Source organism: Clinocottus analis, unplaced genomic scaffold (assembly GCF_023055335.1).
Source record: "Clinocottus analis isolate CAN_PGR_092001 unplaced genomic scaffold, fCliAna1.0.p SCAF_8, whole genome shotgun sequence".
Taxonomy (NCBI): domain Eukaryota; kingdom Metazoa; phylum Chordata; class Actinopteri; order Perciformes; family Cottidae; genus Clinocottus; species Clinocottus analis.
In genome coordinates this window covers 8,067,448-8,090,214 of record NW_027176240.1, presented here as the reverse complement: position 1 = coordinate 8,090,214, position 22,767 = coordinate 8,067,448, and the positions used below count along the sequence as shown (strand labels likewise).

Here is a 22,767-nt window from a genome sequence, read left to right as displayed (position 1 = left end):
CAATTGCCAAAAAGTTGTGCATGATCTATGATATTGTTAATTTTTGTCTGATATATAAATTGTCTTGTTTTGAATCATATTTCTTACTGTGAACAAATTGCCATTTTTAAATTGTTCAAAATAAATGTATTTTTATATTGAATCATGTGTCTCTATTATGCATGCACCAACAGTTTGGGTTGTAATGGAAGATGGAAGATTAGGATATAGTTTACACTCTATTTCTTCCTTCTGGCAAAAGGATGCAAATACAGATTTTGTTTTGGCCTGCCACTGAATGAGACATGTCTGTATTGTCATGACATAAACCTGAAAACAAGATTCATGAAGCGTGTGCTATCTGAAACCCAGGTGCCTTGTAGCAGCCAGCATATCAGTCTCAGCATTACACTTTTAATGATCCCTCAGAGGCTCTGAAGTCAGCTTTAATGGGCAGAAGTGGGATAACACCCATGTGCAGATTCCAATCTGACACTTTGACTGAGCTTCATTTTACCTCTATCACTCAAGTTGCCAGTTACAGATGGTTTCTATTTAATGGGAACAATTACTGAGGCAGTCGTCGAATGATGAGAAACAGACAATTTTGTAAAGAACTACTGCCGTTAGTATTGCTCCTTCTTTCGTCTTCAGATTAAAAAAAAAAAAAAAAAGAAGCCTTTCACATTAAAATGGCACGGCGACAGAAAGGTTTGGAGGAGAACTGTGTGGCTGATTGGCTGAAATGACTCTTCACACTCAAAGATGCAGCAACAAGGACCTTGTTCCACTGTTTTGCATTTTGTTTGTCCCCTCAACAGCTTCCTATCGCACACCAATCTCCATCACTCCAACAGTCATCAACGCCCCAGAGTCTTATTCTCGCTCCTGCTCTCAGTCTGAATTAACACCGAGGCCTTTCTCTAACTGCCCTGGGATGTTCGACGGTGCACAATCAAATTGAACGGTGACAATCCCTAATGGATGATTCGCTGCAGCCAGACACTAATGTAGCACTCAATGAAAGGAAACATGCTCATCAATTTCACACTGCGGCTAACACAATATTGCTGTGGGGTTATTGTTGTGGGACATTTTTCATTCAAGGTGCTACCCATTCTGTGAAAATCTTCCTTGATTGCGTGCGTCTGTGTGTGTGTGTGTGTGCGTGTGTGAGAGTGTGTGTGTATGTGTGTATATGTGACAATTTCCTGGAGAGTGGATAATTAATTTGTTGCACAGTAGGAGAGCCAAGGAACTAGCCCATTAGAATCTCTCCGGGCTACTTGGTGCTTTTCATTGTCCTCCTGCTCGGCCCAATTGTATCTCGCAAATGGTTGAACTGAAACTTTGAGTGTGCCAAACAACACTTGTTAGAGACGAAGCAGAAAAAGCAGAAAATCTGAGTGAGAGTGTCCATCAATCACAATGACCAGTTTGGGTCACAGCGCCGCCCTTTATGAAATTGACTAAATCAAAGGTCAAACACCTCTTAAATGCTGCAGTAAAGCTACATGGGTTTTTAACAAACAGCAGAAATGAATAAAGCGGTTTATGATTTTGGGAAATGAGAATCCGCCGCACTGCATTCATGTTTAGTTTCTGCTTTATTCCGCAACAATGGGTACTTCTGCACGATTAAATGAAAAACACAGTAACAGCAAGTCACTTGTAATTAAAATGAGCTGTTCAGCCTTTTAAGAAACAGAAAATACTGCAGTGCACGTTACATTTTGTTCTTCTAATTTAGACATCTTTTTTTACTATCTTGAAAGGAAAAAAAAAAAATCATCATGCATTATGTTCACAATCCTATTCACAGGTTGATTATTGGGACTTGACAAAACCTCGCTGACAATCGGTGTAGAGAGACAGCGTTCGCCCGATGACGAGAAAGAGTTTATTTATGCTTCAGGCTCAGTCGCAGGAATGGAGAAAAGAAGTATGGAGAAGCCTCCAGTCAATTTGTCTTACTGACATATGATGCTGACAACACTTAAAAAGAAAAGTTGGATGAAGAAGAACTTCAGTACTTATCCCAAAGAGACAGCAGCTGACCAAAGCTCTGTGCGTAGGCTGAGCCTTGTTGACAGGAGATACGTCTTCTCTATCTCCGTGTCCCTTGCAGCGAAGGAGATGAACAAATCCGCAGCCTTTTGTGCGCTGAGTCCTTGGGGGCAAACCTAGAACAGACTGCATGCTCCTGAGGAAATGCCAGGTGGAGATGCTGGTAACATTACGGTAGATAAACAGTCCAGAATAAATTCAAAAGGTGTAAAATGAGAACGTCTTTCCATTTAGACCTGGTGTAGTTCTTGCGGTTGCCGTACTTCCTGTAACCTTCACAGTGAGCACAGTTGAAAGAAAAAAACACGGAAATGTGTAACTGTGTCAAGGAGCTCAAGTCTTTTAACTTCGTGGTGGTATATCGCACAAACAAATAGCTAATTAATCTCAAACAAATAAGTAATTCATGAAAATACAGATTTTGCACTTTTCACTGCATCGCAGTATGTGTTTGGGACCGTAACCATAGCTTCTTTGTTAACACAGGAATTATTCTGATGATTTGCATTTAGCTCTATTTATAGAAACCAGAATGTACAAGAAATGCTGTGGGCAACAAATAAGTACGAAGCACAAAATTCAAAGTCATTGCGTTGTTTAACAGTCAAATTGACTGTAAAACAATCAAATGTAAGATTTAAGCAGCACACATAATCCATATGCATGATTTAGATTAGAAATGTGTGTATAATCTGTTTAAAGTAGGTTTAACATTCATCATGTTAGCGTTCATACCACTGTCACTAAAATGACTTATTTGAATCTCGTACACAAGAGGGACTGTTTCTCGTCTACTGTATATACCGGTCTAATATATTCCTGTTTAATCTTCTGTTGTTATTTTTGTTATGACATATATAACATTTTGAGAGGCAAAGAGACAGGCATGATGGAATACACAGATCTGGGACAAGAAGCCCTCCCTCCTCTCCTGGATATTGCAAGCTTTCATTTGATGAGAATCGGGTGATAAGATTTACTGATTGTACAGAGCTTAATGAATCTGCTTCCCTCACTGTCTTAATCAGATAAGCTATTTCCACATAGTTCAAGTAAACTTCACAAACACAAACCCAGAGAACAGAAATAGGAAATATATTGAGATATTATTATACATCACTTCTGCCCTGCTGTGTGATATTTTCATATTCGGGCAGACGCAGCTGTAACCAGCCGAGACAAATAACTTTCACTTCTCCCATTATAGATGTACATTATTTACATAAAAAGATCAATGTCCTTGCAAAAATACAAGTATTTTCAGTCAAAAAGTGTCCCGTTTCAAGAAGCAAGTATAAATCTGTACAGTCTCCTCAGAGGGATTAGGCAGCACAGTGTGAACTGGTCCATCCATGCATGGGTAGCAAAACACTCGAGACCATTCATTGTGACCGTGGTTTCATAGCTTGCTGGAAGTAACTGCCAAAGAAGATGTATTGCTTTCGAGTTGGTCATAGACTCCCGACATTAAAACACATGGGGCGCTTCATCAGAGAGCTTGATGTCAGTGTGAGATGGCAGGTAGCCTGACAAGGGGGGGAAAAAGGAAAGAGACATGAGCAGGAATTTTATGTACCCATTTGCATAGGGGTGCATTTTTGCACGCAAACAAATTCATCTTGGAAGGGTCGATTGTTTAGAAGTAAATCAACTGGAAACTCAGAGATATTTCTTGATGAAAATGCTTTCACCACTCCGCTACTTTCCTGATGCACTAATTATTTTATTGGGTCAAATAATTCACCCAGACATTCTCATCACTTTAGCTTGAATTTGACTGCGCTTCACTTACCTGTGAATACTAATAGCTTGCTTTGACAAACTCAGGTTGACAAATACATAAATATACTGCACATAATAATAACTTGTCTTGGTAACTCCTGGAGGACAATACAGGGGCAGGTGGAACGACATCAGTACTTAACAATAACTGAATATCATGTATCGGTTTCCTTTCAGTGAGCGGCAACTTGTGAGCATTGTTCCTTTTTGGTTTTTGACAACTTCATTTGCTTTACTTGAGGATCAGTTCACTCAATTTACAGAACAAATTAAGATGTTCTCACATAATCCTTGAGATGTGTAATTATAATCATCGTAACTATTGAAACAACAAGTCTTTTCAGAAACAATGTTCAGGTAAAGGCACGGTCACTTTAGCACCAAACGCAGCCCATAAACAAAGACGTGATGTTGCTTTTTTGGTAAAGTAATTAACATTTTCAGAGCAATAGTTGAACTGTGTGTGGTTTATGAAAGTGAGTCTGTAGTCTGGTAGAGTAATAGTGAACATACAAAATGTATTTGCTTTTTATTTCTATGTCACACCAAACATTTGGCCCATCCTACATGGGATTACAAAACACTGCTATATTTTTTAAAGAACTACTAATTAAATCACACACAAAGCAAAAAGAAAATCATCAGTTTAAACATGATATGTACTTCTACGTACTCTCAAATATTGCATATCTATATGTAAAACAAGTTGAGCATCAAATATCAGAATAAAGAAAAGAAATGTTTGGAGCTCAAAGGTTATCCTGGTTAATACATACTTTTTTTCCTCTCATCTACCAGGTTTTTCTCCAAGTAACTGGCTGACATGAATGTTTTTCCAACTCAAGTCTTTTGTACTAATTCACAAGAATAATCACTACATTTTCAAACAGAGTGCATGAATGTTTCTGCACATTTGCAGGGAAAACACAGAATACGGGTCCAGGACACGCAACGAAACAGGAAAAGCATCCTTGCATTTGTCAGGCTAACGATACAGGCTTCATCCGAAGTGATGGAAGTGTGATGTCACTGTGCACGTATGGCTTTACTCATCATGTGTCAACTGTTTTTAAAGGAACAGTGTTATACCAATGGAATTGTTGCATAACTCAAAACCGTGACAAATAAAACCACTACCACCAAATACCACGACAGGAAATGTTTTTTCTTCATTAGGATGAGTTAACCCTTTCAGTAATTCTGCAGTCTTTATAACAATATGACCAATTTGACAAGCGATGGAATAAAACACTAGATCGAGAATAGTTCAACATAGAAACCTGAAAATATCAACTACCTTGTATATTCTTGAGGAATAGCTATAGCTTAAAGGAAGACACATAATTACCTCTGCCTTTTGAGTCCAACTGTACATCCACATGATCCAGTGAGGTCAGCTTCTCCCCCTCAGGGTTTGGGATATCTATTGAGGTCACTGTCGGGATGACCTCTTGTTCTTTGTCAGGCTGCTCTGCTGTGTATGTGTTGATGCCCGGGATCTTCCTGGAGGTCATACAGAGAGACGGGGAAAAAAAAAAGATTTAAAAAAAGGCATGCTAATGGAAACCTGCCATCAGGTCTGTTTCACTAATGCTTTCACTAAGCATAATGTGTCACACACTATTTTTAACTGTTAAGGATGGGAGAGGATTGCTTGAAAGCTAGAAACTAGGGCATTTCACATTCCACTGGGCATTGCTCTTTCACTTTCATATTGTTCACCTCCGTTTTCAATCAATTTTTCATCCCCTCAGATGCACCCACAATTCCACTTAAAACTAACATCTTGCATTTCTAATTTCAAAGTCTCCCCTTGTGAGTTTGTGCCGCAGCTGGTGCGATGACATTTGAGGCAGCTTTAGAAACTGAAAGTTGATTCCTTAATGTTGTAATTAAGATCTTGAAAGTGAAAGTTAAGTAATGTTTCAAATCATAATGGGTAAAATCCTGCAAACTACAGAGCAACTAACACATTCCTCGATGATTGGCATGGGATTACCTGCAGCAGAGGATGCTATTTACTGTATGTCCCTCACTGTATAATATATGTTGTCTCAGGGCTTATCTCCTCAACCTTTCCTGCCATTCTGCAGAGTATGCCTCACCTTGGATGGCTGTGTTTAGCATTTCCGAAAGGTCAACCCTCACATTGTCGGATAGATGAATATTGATAACTGCAGGACTCTGACAGCCATTCAGCACTCTCGAGGAATTGATTAGACTGTCATTCCCTGTAATATTCTGCAGATTGAGACAGAGGGGAATTGTCGTATTCCTCAAGCTATTATTGTGTCGCGGGTGTCCATAACTCAGAGATATATGGAGTCTGAATACTTCTGGAAAGTTTGAAGAGTGAGGAGTGAGATGCTCGCTAGTAGATAATGGGGCTGACTCCGAAAAGGGTCGTTATGCAAACACACACAAAACACTAACATATATGTTATCATAAATATATGTACCTGAAAATCTGAGGATTTCTCGTCGCACAAGCCCAAATACATTACATCCAGTATACTGTACCTTTTAAATTTATATAAGACAAAGAAAGCCAAGCCCATCAGTACGACTGACACAAGCATGATGACTGCAGTTCCGCTGTGGCCGCTATCGCTGCTGTCCACAAGAGGAGCTTCGAGGGAGAAAAGAAAAATTGAGTGCACATGCTGGCTAAATGAGGATGAATGTTTTTTTCTTAATCTCATATGAATATAAATGACATAACAAGATCACCGCTGTTTTATTATTCTGACAATAATCAAGATTCGTGACTGAGAGAGCTTAAATCTAATCAACTTTTTCTCTTCTCTTCTTACTATACTCTATCCAGGATAAGCCCCTCGCTATCAATACCTCTCTCCTGGGCATTTAAAAATATTAACACCAACAATGTACCAATAATACGATTAAAACACATAAAACAGTCGAGACTTCAGTTCACATTTTAAAACATGGAGACTTCATCTTGAAACTAGAACATTGCACAAAGTCTGGCCTGACAGCCACCTGAAATGCAACTCTCTCCTAAAAAAGGATGGGACTTCCATTTGTTGGAGTAGGAGTGTGGGTGAGGATGCAGACTCACCTGGAGACAGCTGCGTGGCGTACACGTTCACCTGCACCCCCGGTTTGAGTGTGAACTGGATGAGGTCTTGGTTCAAAGCACTTAGCAGAACCTGAGAAAGCTATGAGGAGGAGTGATGGAGCAGAGAAGACTCAGTTAGCAGCGGCTGCACAGCAATATTCCACAGTCATCAATATTTCAACCGCAGTCATTTCATCTAACAGCCTGAATTATGAATCAGAATTTTTGCTTCTTTCTAAAGAGGAGCAAACGTTGATATGACACGGGAAACCGAAACCCGCTGCATCGAAACCCGGCGGAATTTTAATCAGGTAAAAGGGCAGCCCCGTTGCTGTGGCAGTGACGTAACAATAAAAAGTATTGCTATTTTGATCAAAACTGGATTTCTTACCGCTTTCTTTATTGTTGTTCAGTATTTCCAGAAGATACCATTTAATAATTTAAAGTTCAGTGAGGCAAAGCTATTGGAAATCAAAGTATGTTCTAATATCAGAATGTTTTTTTCTTTTAATTGTTCCCCCTGAAGTGCCTCAAGTTCCCCTACTTTCACACCTAGATGAAGCAGTCATTTAACAGGAGACCAAAATGCCTTCCCAGAGCCCATTTGAGTCCTTAGCCATGCCTCACTAATTCCATCTTGCTTTTTCTAAAATCTTTCCACTGGTTAAAATTAGACCGCTCTACACAGTATGAATAATTACTTTTTGTTCTAGTGGCATATCAGGGTCAGTAAATCTATTACACATTTTAATAAGCTGCACCACACATACACTCACTACATGCATGTGTGTGAGTGTGGGCACACGCTCATTTAATGCATCCACGTTGCAAGTCATTCACTCGAGATGAGAGCGGTGAACTGAAGATTTATTACCCTATTGTCTGTGAGGTTCTGCCAGGTAATCAGACAGGCTTTAGATAAATACATCTCTTTAATTCCCAATCCAGGCCGCCTGCCCTAGTTTGTCTCCTTTCTCGATGCTGCCAATTATATGATGCATCAATGTAATTAAATATCTATTAACTTAGTTCAAGACTGACTGTGAGCCAGCAAAATTATGTTTACTTATGATACATTGAGGTCCCATTCATTATGATAAATACATTAGCTTAAGTTTAGCTGTGTTATTGTTTTGTTTATACATTTGATAGCTTTCTATAACATGTTATGAGATTACTTTTGAACAATCTTATTTTGCCTTCAGAAAAAAATAATACCAAGCATTTAGCATCATGACTTGAAATGATTGTGGTTTCGTTTTATCATCACAAGTTTGAGGCAAGCCTCCAAACTTCTAAAAGGTGGCAGTGAGGCGACAACATGGACCAAGAAATTAGTATTTTTTTTATCGCTTCCACGGATGCTGTTTTAGTCCCTTTACACGGGAAGATATTGCCCTCTAGTGTTCACATCATGCATTACTCTATGAGGGAGGGAACAGCTGTGTGTGTGAGTGTGTGTGTGGGAGGGGGAAATCAAAGGGGTTTACTCAAAAACTAAATGAGGATGTCTTATGGAGCTATATGAGATTACCCTATGTGCCAGCATGCTGATAACAAAGCACATTTCTCTTGTTCTCTGTGTGTGTTTTCACTTAATGAACCATACCAACGTTTTTTGCATTTTTTACCCCAATTACTACAAAACATGTTCACTCCTCATTACTGCTGACCTTTTCCAGAAGAATAACATAGCGGTTTTCCTACAGTGCCATGTATCCAGGGTGTCCAATCATCTCACCATGGTATCCAAACACATTTGCAAAGACTTTAAATCTGCTTGACTCCAGTAATCCATCAAAATGAGCATCATGTCTGCATTTATTTCTGTCAAACGTGCCCTTATTGTTGTGCTGTGAAAGAGTGCAGACTTGTCAAATCAAGCCGCACTTAAAACTGTGTTACCATGCAACAATAATGTAACTTTGACAAAAATAAATGTGGACATGATGCTCATTGTGATGTATTGCCGCAAGGAAAAACAAGTTTTAAATCTATACAAGCACTAACCAATGCTGCCTGGAAGGTAGTAAAATGTTTTAAATGTTCAGCGTGTAAAATATAAAACACTTTATAGCTAAACTGGAGAATAATCAGTGATTAGTGAGATAATTGAGGATGATTACAGTAATCTATAGAAAAGCCATTAAAATCAACTTATATTGGCAAGTGTACAACTCCCATGATGAATAGAGGCTGATGACTCATTATGCACATTATAGCGGGAAAAACATAATTGATAAACTTATGGCACAGGATTCTTTACATTATGTTGCCTAAGAGCAAAGCTGTTAAGCTAAATGGTTTGCAGTTAACACAAGAAGACTGGACTGTAACAGTTGATGAAATACATTTGAAGGAGAAATGTACTTTTATATTCAGCCTAATGAAAACAATATGCTAAAATACTGAGGAGGGGCAAGGGGATTATTTATTTATTATTTTCCATGTTCATGTGCCTATAACTTGTTTTTCACATCTAGCTAGAAGACCATGCTTCTGTACAAATATTGTGTTGCAAATGTCAATCCACTCAAGCAAGATGTAACCTTCTGGTGGGAGAAATGTCCAACCATTAAAATGTCTCTTCAATACAGCTATATAGCTCAAGCTGATCGATCAGCAGTGTTGTATGGCACTCAAAATGTAAAGGACATATCCTCCAGGCCTATATATATGTGCCTCAGTCTCAGAGCAAAAAGAAGAACATATATATATCCTCTCTCCAGACTCTGGAGAGTCTTTTGACTTCCTCTGCTTACTTTAGTGCGGTTGTAATTATCACAAAAAGCCACATTGTCATGAACATCTGCAGAGGGACATAACAATAACTTGATGACGGTACCTGATCCAGATGTGCCCACTTTTCATCCATGCCACCGTCTCTTGGCTTCTTTTCAGGAACGATGAAAATCTCCGCTGTTGTTGGTAAACCTGGGAGCACTGTGACCAGGAGCTGCTCCTCATTTATTCCTGTGACCTTTAATGATAACAACACAACATCATTAAAAAAGGGTTTCCTAATTGGACTGATATTCTCTGCTTCGACTCTGTATTAATGAGTAAATTCTCCTGGCTCACCGCTTCATACATCATTTGCCTAAGTACCAGTCACTGTCAAGATATAATGCACGGATCAACTGAAACATGCAAGCTCAATTTGACAGTCTTTGGTAAAGGCCAGGGCTTTTAGTGCATTTATGCCGTAACCAGAGGTCTCCTGTCAGTTTCCCAGTGTAAACCGTGGTAATATCTGACAAGACAGAAGGTCAAAGTGAATGTTTCATACTGAGGGCTACTGTAGGATATATATAGATCTCAGTATCCAGGTCTTTTACATAACCTGCTGCTTTTTGACATACCCACAGAGTCTGAGAGGGGAAACCGGATGCACTTAACCACAGTCAAGTTCTTTTTACTTGCGGTTTTGGTGTTCTCTCAAGGCAATGGCATTCAGCTCTTTAGAGAGCAAATGGCAACTACCACAGTGATGCTTGTACTGCCCCCTTAAACAAGTTCAGTTGAAAGGTTGTACTTGTAATGATGATTTCAGGTGAAGCGCAATATCAGTGTGTTGAGGTTAACATGACAATGAGATAGCAATTGAGGTTAAATACACTGCAGTTAGCGGAGTGCAACACTTGACACAAGACCACATCATGCATGCATTACACACGCAGCTTAAACAAAGAATGGAAATGTCAGTGGTTTATTGGACTTGAGTTTCAAGTGCAAAGCTTATTGCTAGATTCTGAATGAGGAGTTCAGTTGGCTCCTGATTCGGTGGCGGGCCGTGGATTTTCTACCTGCAAATTCAGTGCCTCTAGATCAGCTATAACTTTAGAAATAAAAAAATAACAAAAAATATTAGTAATAACTTTGTAATTCTGTTTAGGCCAGTCGAGAAGGCTTAGCAGGCTCTGACAGCCCGCCACTGCCCTGATTGTGTTATGGTCTTAATAATAACGGTTGCATATTAAAAACAGACCTGAACCATGTTGCTCTTCACCACTCGGCTGATGTCCTCTCTCCACTCAGACACCTCGGGGTTCAGCTCGTCCAAATTAGAAGAAAAGCCCAAAATGTGGGACCGAAAATAATCTGAAATGACATAGAAATACAATTCAGACCTAGGATAAGTATATTTGTGTATGTATTGTATGTTGGTTTTTAGAGGAGACACATGATTTGTACTTTAATCTTTATAATTAACTTGGTGTGTGTGTGGCTGAGTACATTTTTGGTACAACACACTTCACTTTGTCTATGTTATATATGTGCTATTGTTTTGATGGTTTGATGTATGTGTAATTATTCATCAAGCTAAATGGTGGGTTGGTTGTCCCATATGTCGGGGATGTCTATAATGAAGACAAAAAGAAAGAAAAATACTGTTTACAATGTATTTTATATGGTAGTGTAAGTTATTGGCTATTTGCAATTTTTACAAGCTACCCTGAAAATATGAAGGAATTAAAACATCGAAAAATGGCTCAATGTTGACCTTCATTCTTGACTTTGGAAAGGTCACATACTTGAGCTTTTAGTAAGTGATTTAAAGTTCGCTTCACACACAACCACCTGTTATTACGTGGCCGATGCTTTGCAAACTAAGCAAAGCATCTTTTGATGAATGCCACAAAAAAACATTTTCTGGTAAAACAACATTCAAAACCTTTTTGTATCCCTCTCAATATGAATACAGAAAATTGACTCCATAATTTTCAATGTCTAATTTTATTTTGAGGTTCTCTGTGTGCGTTGAGTTTACCATAAACAGCCAAAGTAATTTGGTCCTGATGGACAATATTGCCAACTGAAGCCTGAACAGTGATGGTGTGACTTCCCTCCTTGGAGAAAGTGAAGGACATCGCTCCGTCCAGAGTGACAACAGGCTGAAAGGCAAAGACACAGAAATGTACTGTGACCTGTGACTCTCTCCATTCAGTAAACAGGCTACATGGAAGAGGATAGTAAAGTAAAGCTGACCTCTGTTTTGTTATTAAACCACCAGTAATAGCTGACTGTTCCCACGCTGCTGGGCCGTAACACTGTGGTGAGGTTTACTGCTTTGTTCTTGACGACCACTGAAGGAGCCGAGAGTTGGACCTGTTCAAGTTGACCTTTAGAGAGAAAAAAAATTAACATTATAATCAAAAGAAATTCTGAGAATGTGGCTGAGGACAAAATCCATGTTTTTGAGTCATATTTTGGGTAAAGCAATGGCATTGTGCCTGGAAACACACCGAGCATGTATGATAGACAGACAATGGAGAGGTTGATTGCACTACAGGAGTGTTTTGACGAGGGTCTGTGGATATTTAGATGCCAACCATTACAATGAGCTGAATTCAAACCGTGCATAGCTGCTCTTCTCTTTCAAAGAGCACAAACTGCTGTCTTTTATGCCTGCACAGAGGCAAGTGACACTCAAAACGTTGGATGGAGATTTTGGATGTGGCCTCGGTTTGATGAGCCAATATTGAAATTACAGAAGAGTTGTGTGTGAGCATGTTTGTCCAAGTGTTTCAATTATATTGGCTTTGTAAAGGTTTACAAGTTCAAGTGTTTCGACCTATTTGAAGGCTGTTGGCTTAGGCTCATAGAGTATTCAATGAACTGTGCTAAAGGATCAAGGCCATGGCTTAGTCACTATGATATTAAGGAAAACAAAGTTAGTCCCGAAAATGTGTCGTCTTATGTGTGAAGGTGATAAGAGGAAGTAAAATTGATTAAATAATGCAGACAAAGAGTATTCAAGAGGGAAGGGGCTAGTATTTACATTAAAAAAAAATGCATTAAAGAATAATACAGCAATTGGCAATGTAGTAGCATTCACTTCGAGATGAGAAATAATTTCACTCACATGAGACGTGGAGATAGAGGATCACCCTATCAGAGCCCAGAGTGTTGGTTGCTGTCGCAGAAACTTGGTAGATGCCAACCTTACTGTAGATGTGCTTGACCCCGTCGTCGATGGAGCTTATGTTAACATACGATATCGCTGTGCCGTCGCCAAAGTCCACTGTTATACTTGTCATGGAGCCGAGGCCCTTCCAAAAGAAAACACAATACTGTCACTCTCACTGCAGTCTCTTGTTTTTTCAGTGTCCTCGCTGACAAGTAACAGAGTGCATTTTCCCTAATATCTACAAGAAAGAGGTCATGTGGTAAATCATGTCACTGCATATTTATTTGATACGCTGGTGCTTCAGTCACTCTGACAGCATCTAAATATACAAATAAAACATTAGAGAAAAGCGTGAAGCCTTCAAGTGTCTCGCTGTAATACACTCTACTGTTGCTTTGATGAAGTGTAAGTCAGCACCTCTTCCAGAAAGACCAAGAAGGTGACATTTCTCTCCAGGGTTGCTACCAGTGTTCCCTCACTGGTAAAGAGCTGGAGGCCCCTGGGGGCCTGACTGGGACACTTTTGTCGCCTGGGGCTGTACTTCAACAGTGTTCCGTCAGTGCAGTTGTTAGACAAAGCCCGGCGATATCTGGAATTAATTAAGGACCCGAAACAACAAAGATAAGTACCACAAGTGCAAAACCAGACATAAAACACATGGACACACAAGGAAACATTTATTATATATATATATATACATATATATATATATATATATATATATATATATATATATATATATATATATATATATATATATATATATATATATAAAACAGTGGTTCCTAAGCTTTTTTGTCGTCCATACCCCCCATAGATTAGCTCAACAACATCAGCCATCAGTTTGTATTGGATGCTATTTAACACTATTAACTGTTTTAAAACATTGTTATTGTTGCAATATTTTTATTAAAGAAAACAGCTTTTATAAAAATGTTGAAATGTGAGCTATTTTGAATCATCCACTGTCTCGTAACAAGTTTTAATGCAGCATGTTGTGTTCAGATGCTGGCGACTAATTGTGGCTGCTAGTTCATAGGTTAGCCGTACACCAATTTGTGATCCTATTTGTGTTGTGATTTTCCTCCTATCCTCCTCCTTTCATCGGTTCTGAAGGTCAAGGTGCTTTCTCCAATCGTGCGACACACACAATTTTCACACAGAGTAGAAGCTGATTTGAAAGAAAGTTGAGCTTGAATATAACCAGGGACATTTTTACACCCACTACCCCTTTTGCTCATGTCGCCACAAAGGAATCAGGTGTACCCCGTGGTGTTGAGGAAGCTGTGCCCGGTAATGCAGTCTCTGGATGTTGCTGCAGGAACGAACCAGAAAGCCTGAGCGCAGCTCCCATCAATCTGCCTCTCAAAGCCATAGTCGCTGTTTCAGTTGGAACAACAGATACAGAAAAAGAAAACACTTAGGAGTTATCCAGATTCGTTATCATTCATTTATAATATATCATTACTCAGCTTAAATCATACACAATAAGTGCAAGTCTACTGTGAATAGAAGTGTTCTCGGCTTGAGAAAACTTTTCACAGCACAGCATCGTTTGAAACTGGATGTTTTATGTATCAAACATCTGAAGCATAAAAAGGGTTGTGCGTGTTTAAACAAAGTACAATCATACCTCGAGAAAGTCAGAGGGATCTGTCACTTTTTTTTTCATCATGATCAGAGAGACACACAGTCTCAGAGTTTGAAAGCTTAATAAACCTTGTATTTAGCGCCAGTGAGATGAGAGATAAAACAAAAACAATATGAGACAAAGTCAAGCGATACAGAGGTTTAAGAAGTATTACTTGAAGTGACACTTGTTCGACATACAGTAAATGATAATATACTCTAGAGAAAGGCTTTTGTTTTATTCATGATTCAAACCTAATGAAGTGCACTTAATATATGTGATACAATGCAGAAATCAACTGCTCTCACATATTTGAATGTTGGGGCATGTTTGGACAGCATTCTTCTGTCATTTAAATTAGGTTATGAAGATATGATCATTACTGTTTTATAAAATGAAGACCAAATCAATCAGGTCATATAATGTGTGATCACAGAATACAGTTCACTACATTAAACCCCAGGTTTTTTTTAAATTTATTTAATTTATATTGGATTATTGATTACAACCGCAATTGTTTATAAAGTGTATTCATGACAAAGTGTTAAAACACTGTCATATTTTTAAATCATATACTAACTAACACCCTGCGTCGATAGAAATATAAGAATAACAAGCTCTAAATCATAAAATATAACTCTTCAAACACTCCTCCTGGTGTGCCTTGGGTTTGCTTCACAGACTCTGCCTCTGGAGATTGATAAAGGGTTTTGTATTAGATTTAATGAAATGAAAAGAGTAGCTGCAGAGCAGGGAACTCACCACTCAAAATCTGCCTCCGTGCATGGGCAGGAATCTGACATCTGGGAAATATACTGATTTCTGGCCTTGACACATAGAACGTTTGCTTTCAGTTTTTGGAAGATTCTCTTCATTCCCATGATGCACACCTCGCCCTGTGATGAATAATGCATCATCAACATTTCTGAGGTCCTTTATCCTTTTTGTCTACCATCATGCTTTTATGGTGTGACTGAATCAAAGAGATTCACTTGGGTTTGATCACCATGTGGCAGCTTACCTCATTGTGTAACTGCCATGTCATGTAATCTTCAGATGTGCATCGATGTTGAAAAATGGACCGGAAGTCAGTTTTGACAAGTTGCCACTCAGATCGATGGCTGAAATGACCGAATATGCTGCGCGGACAAGCCAGAAGTACATGGTCAACACATTTGGTATATGGGGTCGATTAAAATAAGAAAAACTCACTAAACATCTGGTTATTTTTAATGCACTGACTTCAATCCATATTGAGAAACCCTCAATAAAACCTCTCAAAATTACCTTGAATAGACTCAGATATACACCTCTAACTTTTCATTGGGGTAATATATATATAATTACTCAGAGGAATAATTAACAAACACTCGAGCGTTGATTCCTTCGTATCTTACGTCATTATGAGGGTGTCCTCTCCCGGCTCTCCCAACACCCCATCAACATAGAGTGGAGAGGAGGTGAAGCTGTATTTGTCCCAGTTTCTGCCCTCATCAAAACTCAGCCTGAGGGAGAGAACAATGGTTGGATCACAGACAGACTAGCCACAAATAGAGTGGAATTCAGTATGAAAATCCTCAGCAGAAAAGCAGCCTCAGTCCTTGTTTGAAGAATGAGTATAGTCTCTAAAAAGATTGGGTACACCCTTGGAGAGCCTTACCAAATGTGTCTAATTGGAAGAGGTGTGTGTCGGATGGCCACCAGAGATCCTCCTTGATTCAGGAAAAACACGCTGTACTCCTCCTGAAAAACCTGCAGACACAACCAGCTTCACTTTATCACACCAGAGATCAATTGAGTGTACACAAAGTGTACACCAATGACAACATGCGGGACATGCATACTTACACATTGAACAAGTATAAACCCAACTGTTCTCTACACAGGGGTCTCAGCTGTGTGAATAAACAAAAGCTTCAAGAAGTGTTGCTCTCGTGCCTCAGTAGTCTCCTTTTGGTTTATTCGCTTTACAGATCAGAGATGCGCACTTTTTTACGAGGCTGCGTGTCAAACCTCAATTCTTTATTTCTTCACCGAGAACTGAAAAGCCAGAGCTGAAAGTTGGCACTGAAAGCGCAGTCACATTCTTGTTTCTAATTCAGCTTTTCATTTTGTTTTACATTATGCCGAAGGAAAGTTCAGGGAGACGAATAACAGTTATCAAATAAGCTTTTAAGAAGTTCAGCAAAGTCATGTACGAAAGAAATGCCGTTGCAGGAACGCAGGGATTGTCGAGGGACCTTACAGTTATCATACTGTACCTCTCTCCAGTTGTTTCCAGCATCAGACGTGATGAAAATACTGACGTTATTGCTAGTCAGCTCTGGTCCAACCACACCTGGTTACAAAAGGTAGGATAGCACTATGTTTAGTACTTTCTTTTTTTAATTTAAATGTTTATTCAGGCAATTCTTTGCACTGACGTAACATGGATCAGATATGCGGGAAAGATCCAATTTATTTCGGTCGAGGACCATCGTTAACAGTTGGATGTTCAAATAATAAAAAAACTCACCTGAGGCTATTATAACCCCTGGAGCTGAGTCTTTGCTGACGATGTTTCCCGAGGTGTAAGGATTCTCTGACACGTGAAGGTGTAGATGTAACGAGCAGTAAGGCTGCAAAGCACAAACACAAGAAGATTAGTTTTCTGAAGTCCAAATGTAATATTGAAAGGCTTGATACAGATCGGGTCTCCATAGCATTATAACTGGCCTGAATTGATTTAGAATTGTTTTATTATTTTCAAATCTTCTGGCACAGAGATCTGGGCAAACATATTTGGACAAGAAAATCTGTCAGAATGTGGTAAATATGTTAAAGAAGTAAAATGTTTTCAGAATACAAAAGATGAAATATAATCATACACTCCCGGGTCTCCAAAGATAAAACGGACTACAAATAATTCATGCAGGAAGATTAATATTGAAATATCCATTTGAAATGGGAATCCATCAAAATGTGTATTTTCAGTTTTTATTATGGTAAAATCCAATGAGAACATTGGGATAAAAGAACCTGTTTGACTTGGCTCTCTGTTAAGGATTGTATTAATTTTCATTTTATTGAATTATTGACTAGCTCTACTGCTTTGAGTGTGCTCCCATAAAGTAGTATGATTTTTTTTTTACCTTTCCACACCATTTCTTTTAGTATTGTCTTCTCTTGTCACTATGTGATAATGTAAAGCTTTTTTTCTCTCTGCGATGGACCAAAAGCTGTCTTCAAAATTAATGAAACCATTTAACTAATAGTCCATTTCCACTTCCTACCCCCCTGCCGCTGGCTCTTCAGACGCTATCGCAGTGACAAAATGTGTCTGCAGAAATAGGAAGACCTGCTGAAGTACTCAGAACTGCTTCTGTGGTATAGTTCTGCTACAGTAGGTGTCTCCAGGAGCACATTTTCCCATGATAACACTAACACACTGACAAGGTGAAAGAATACATGACAATAGAACAATGCTAGTTTATGAAATGTTTTGATTTCAAATTATTTACAAATGTGTGTATGTGTGTGTGTATATATATATATATATATATATATATATATATATATATATATATATATATATATATATATAAATAGATAGATAGATAGATAGATAGACGAGAGAGAGAGAGAGAGAGAGAGAGAAAGAGAGAGAGAGAGAGAGAGAGAGAGAGAGAGAGAAAGAGAGAGAGAGAAAGGGAGAGATAACTAAATTGTGTCTGTGTGTGTGTATATATATATATATATATATATATATATATATATATATATATATATATATATATATATATATATATATATATATATATAGTATATAATTTTAAAAGATAATGGAAATCCAAATAACCAAATCTATTTCTTTTCAGTGGCCCACTTACTTGTTCACAATACACCTTGTTTCCCTGGAGATCGGTTGTTGGAGCCTGAAGAAGACGCCAGTCTCTCCCCTTGTTGTATGTGATATAAGTTTTCACTTGGTTCTCAACAACTTTATTTGACAGGAACACCCCTTTAATCCCGGCAACCTGCGAACATGAGAGCCGGAGAGCAGTAGGGGAAAAATAACAAAAAAGGGAGGGGAAAGAAATAACCGTAAATTATTCAGACTTAAGTAAAGCTGAAGGCCTAGTTCGGAGAGGAAAAGATGTCTTAAAGTGATAGTTTTTCTGACAGGGAGCACTATTTTGGACCATCTGTAGGACTCTGCTGAATCAAAACAACATATGGCAGAGCCCTGAGATATTTCTTCTTCTGTGCACATAGATGCAGACTCTCATGTGCGGCTATTCACATTTCTCTTCCATCTAAAGAGCACAAATATTTGTCCCAGAAAGAATTGCCATGTCATATTTTTCTACTCGTCATTGAAGCTGAATATATTTGGACAAAGGTGAGATTTAAAAAAAATAAAATAAAATCGCTGCTGGACACATCATCAGTGATGTTCCCGGGATCACCAGGTGTTTCGGGTCCTTTCAACATCATGCTCCCTCCCCCACTCGACCCAGCAGAGGCCGTTCAGACCCCTACTTGTGTCCAGCAGGCAACAACTAACAATGTTCTCTCTTCAGCCATAGATAGACATGTAGAGGCTCTCCCTGCTGTGCTGGTGGTCTCTCAAATGTCCTCTTCTTCTCTCCTCCAATTCCCAGTGAGCTGAGGGCTCTGGACAGCAAAGGCAGCGTATCCTCGACATCCAACCTCTTCGGGCAGACACTTCCCCTTCCATCCTGATTCTCTGCCGTGGCTGGTAAGATCTTCATATTAAACATTACACATGAAATGTCTGTGGAGGTCAGTGAGCAGTGAGAGTAACCAATGCTGATGGCTATCTTAGGTGTGTTTTTGTAACAATGCGATGCTTTTACTGCTGGCTGCGGATGAGGATAATCCAAAGTGATGCATACATGTGCAGCCACTGCAATCCTCATAGCACATCTGTCAACACAGATAAAATATGTCCAGGGCACAAGTTAAAGCTGGTATTTCCCCTGTATTATGACTATGGGCTTTACATGATGCGAGTGTTTTTATAAACTTCTGTATAGTATGTTACCTGAAGACTGATCCTGCAGAAGGTTTTTTTTCCTTGTGTGTTACAATGTCACATGAAAAATATATTCGAAGCAGGCAGGAAGTAGATATGAGAGAGACACAAAATGTACCAACATCTGTTCCATTATGGTGAAGACAACCAAGACAGTGCAGGCTACCCTGAAAGAAAGCGCGGCAGATTAACGTCAAGCAGAGTTTTAGTCTGACTGTTGAGTCTTTACTTGTCAGAGTCTCTTGTTATTGCTCAAGCCCCCAAACCACGAATTTCAATTTGTATGGTGATCTTAAACACAGTTTCTAGTTCCCTCAAATTGTAAAATAAAAGTTGGTGGATTAGATATTCTAAACTGCATGTGAATGTCAGTGGATTGATGGATAAAGCTAACAGGCACTTTACTAAAGTGTATAACTCAGTATTAAAGTCATTTTTGATAAATCTCTTTAATATTTTTCGGATTAAACATTCATTCAGAACCTTATGAAAAAATGTCCATTAACTCCTAAAAACAAAAATGGAGCGCTTCAATTTCCTTCTCCTGTTTCTAGTGATAATAAATATATAGTTAAAGTTTCAAAAAATATCCCAGCTTGTGAAATGCCCTACTTGTCTTTCTCTAAATATTATTGTTAACTGAACAATTTGGAGTTTCCAAATGATAAAACAAGACATTTGATCCCTCACCTTGGGCTCTAGCAGATATGAACAATTAACACTGACTTTGTAATAGTCCTTAAAACAATTATAATATAATAAAAAACAACTGTTGGAATGAAAATAATTGTTGGTCGTAGCCTTACTCTTGTCCAGCCAATAGTTAAAATAAAGAAAAATAAAGTGAGTGTCGAATTGCACAAAAAATTGAACTTATATTGACATAAATTATCATGGAGCTGATTGTTTTGGTAATAAACATGAAAACGCACGTCCTATAAACTGCAGCAGTTATAAACCCAGGCCAGTGAGTTAAATTGGTTCAGCACACCTGAATAACATGAAAACACGTAAAGGATGAGAGCGCCGCCCAACAGCACCGTCTGTGCCTACCTCATAGAGGTCTATCATGACGTTGCCCTCCGGTCCTCCGCTGCACACGGCGTTCTCCAGCATCAAGGTGAAGAACAGCCCTCTGGACTCAGACATGTACAGGTTGTAGGAGTCATTCTGGTGCCAGTCCTGAATCGCTGCCACCACCTGGCTATCGTCTGTGCTGATTATCTGCAAGTCCTAAATATGTGAAATGTATGAGTACTGCAGATGCCCACAGGGTTTTAAGATGCAACTCAAATGAGTTATCGCGACAAAAAAAAAAAGTGGGAATCTGCATTTTACTGTGTGCATAGTGGCCACAGAGCTCAAGCAGCAAGCTGGCAGTTTTGTCACTTCTTGACATTATTCAGTCAGGATCAGCAGCGATTAGACCTCACTTTCATGCCATGCACTAAGACGGAAGACAGGCTTCATTCAATTTTACTGAATCCCTTCTCCAGAGTGAGGGGAGGTAGGGGATGTGTGTCCTGCTTTGACACATCCAAGGATGGATGGATGGATGGATGGACAGACTGATCAAATCAACACCGCAGGCAGCTCTGCTGTTGTTGTGACATGGTCTCTAAAAACCACCGGGCCACCCTGCTGCGCTTTTAGCGAAAGGGATTCAGTGCAGAACAATGTTTTTGTACAGATGCAAATTGACCTTTCTGCTTCAAAAAGTTCCTTTCGCGTTGTTGGGAAAGACATTTTCAAGTAAATATCTGTACAGACAAGAGGGAAAAGGATTCAAAGCTATGCCTGAGTCTTGAATAAAAGCATGATCTAAAGATGTAATTATGCATAACTGAATACAGTTGCAGGAGGATTATAATGTGGGGAAAACAATTCAATGGATTTTTTGGCAAACTGTATGACGAACTGGGAACAACGGTACTTTAAAATCAACCCTCACCAAGTCATCATGATCCCACAAAACAGCCTGAAGGAATAACTTATGTTTCACAGTCCAAATTAATGCTGCACTTGTTCTGTTGCTTGTTCCTCTGCATGTGCACAACTCACCAAACACAGTCTTACCTTTGGCAGAGTGTACTTGGGAAGCTTCATTGGGTAAAAAGCATTTCTTTTATAGGACACATAATGGACAGACTGACCACCTACTGGCACCTGGAAAAGCAAAATAGTGCAATGTGCAGTTCAATCACATGTCAGGTAAATATTCACAAACATGACTGTGCACACTGATTGCTAGCAGCATGTATCAAACAATTTAAGCCGCCATTAAAACTCCGGGTTTGCTACGAACTAGGATCTTGTGCATCATGGTACAGTGGAGCTGTAGGATAATGCTCAACATTGTGATTTCAATTTCATGCCATCCTTTCCCAGGATAATGGCCCCTTTTAGTTAATGAAAAACATGGCTGTACATTAAGATGCAATTGAATGCAGTGGTTTTACAGCTTTTAATTGTCCTTTAATGAAGCCAGACCTCGTAATAAAAACCCACCTGGATGAAAACGTATTCATCCTGAACCACCAGGGAATTAGGGATGATAAATCCAGGGAAAGGCTTGCCCTTGTTTCCATCAGAGCAATTCTGAAGTTTACAAGTGATGTACTGTGACCCTGTGGGTAAGCAAGAAATTTGTGTAAAACAACATAATAGAGAGAAAAACAAACAATCTTCTGTAGTCCACCTTCAAGGTTTAGCTTGTGCTGATGGTTTGAAGAGAGACACAATTTTGGAGGCCAATCTTTATTCTCACTAATAGATAAAGCAGAGCAAGAAAACTGTCCCAGTGTGTTAGCATCAGCCAAATGAGGCAATCTCCCCAGGGACAGAGCATTAACACACAAGGCCTTGTGGAAGTTCCCCATCTCTGCACTGTGGCCAATAAAAAGAGCCAAGTCACAGCCGGCCCTTGAAAAATGAATTAGCTTAATCGTATGAAGAGTCTCGCTGCAGCCAATGCAAATGGGGCGACACGTTTCGGGATAGTAAAAAAAAACAAAAGAAAAGAAGCTCTCTCAATTCAATGTTTAGGAACTACAACAAATTTGGACATGTTTCAAGGTTGTCAAGCACATCAAATTATTGCGTCACTCACGTCCATCAGAGACGTTGATCTCGAGGTGGATCATTCCTTGCTCTTTGTCTAGACCCATTCTGGACCTAGAACATTAAACAATAAGGGAAGACATTTGAGATTTCTGCTTCAAGGAAAGTGTCCGTTAATAATGACTTTGTGTGCATTATTGCTGACAATGTGTCTGTTA

At 39.1% G+C, this 22,767-nt stretch overlaps 1 protein-coding gene across 1 annotated transcript in view; it reads right to left on the bottom strand.

Moving 5' to 3' along the window:
- Positions 1 to 53: 53 nt before the first annotated feature.
- LOC137779585 (VPS10 domain-containing receptor SorCS1-like) overlaps positions 54 to 22,767 on the bottom strand; it is a 42,833-nt gene continuing 20,119 nt past the window's right edge. Inside the window, exons 6-27 of the mRNA XM_068567537.1 lie at positions 22,599 to 22,663; positions 21,998 to 22,116; positions 21,566 to 21,655; positions 20,543 to 20,722; positions 18,321 to 18,467; positions 16,967 to 17,069; positions 16,713 to 16,789; positions 16,112 to 16,203; positions 15,849 to 15,956; positions 15,473 to 15,590; positions 15,214 to 15,347; positions 14,088 to 14,201; positions 13,239 to 13,410; positions 12,777 to 12,963; positions 11,900 to 12,033; positions 11,682 to 11,805; positions 10,899 to 11,011; positions 9,756 to 9,890; positions 6,911 to 7,010; positions 6,349 to 6,457; positions 5,177 to 5,331; positions 54 to 3,572 (exon numbers count right to left, since the gene is read on the bottom strand). Of these exons, the coding sequence (XP_068423638.1) occupies positions 3,514 to 3,572; positions 5,177 to 5,331; positions 6,349 to 6,457; positions 6,911 to 7,010; positions 9,756 to 9,890; positions 10,899 to 11,011; positions 11,682 to 11,805; positions 11,900 to 12,033; positions 12,777 to 12,963; positions 13,239 to 13,410; positions 14,088 to 14,201; positions 15,214 to 15,347; positions 15,473 to 15,590; positions 15,849 to 15,956; positions 16,112 to 16,203; positions 16,713 to 16,789; positions 16,967 to 17,069; positions 18,321 to 18,467; positions 20,543 to 20,722; positions 21,566 to 21,655; positions 21,998 to 22,116; positions 22,599 to 22,663 (2,635 nt within the window). The 3' untranslated portion in view covers positions 54 to 3,513. The remainder of the gene's footprint in view (positions 3,573 to 5,176; positions 5,332 to 6,348; positions 6,458 to 6,910; positions 7,011 to 9,755; positions 9,891 to 10,898; positions 11,012 to 11,681; positions 11,806 to 11,899; positions 12,034 to 12,776; positions 12,964 to 13,238; positions 13,411 to 14,087; positions 14,202 to 15,213; positions 15,348 to 15,472; positions 15,591 to 15,848; positions 15,957 to 16,111; positions 16,204 to 16,712; positions 16,790 to 16,966; positions 17,070 to 18,320; positions 18,468 to 20,542; positions 20,723 to 21,565; positions 21,656 to 21,997; positions 22,117 to 22,598; positions 22,664 to 22,767) is intronic.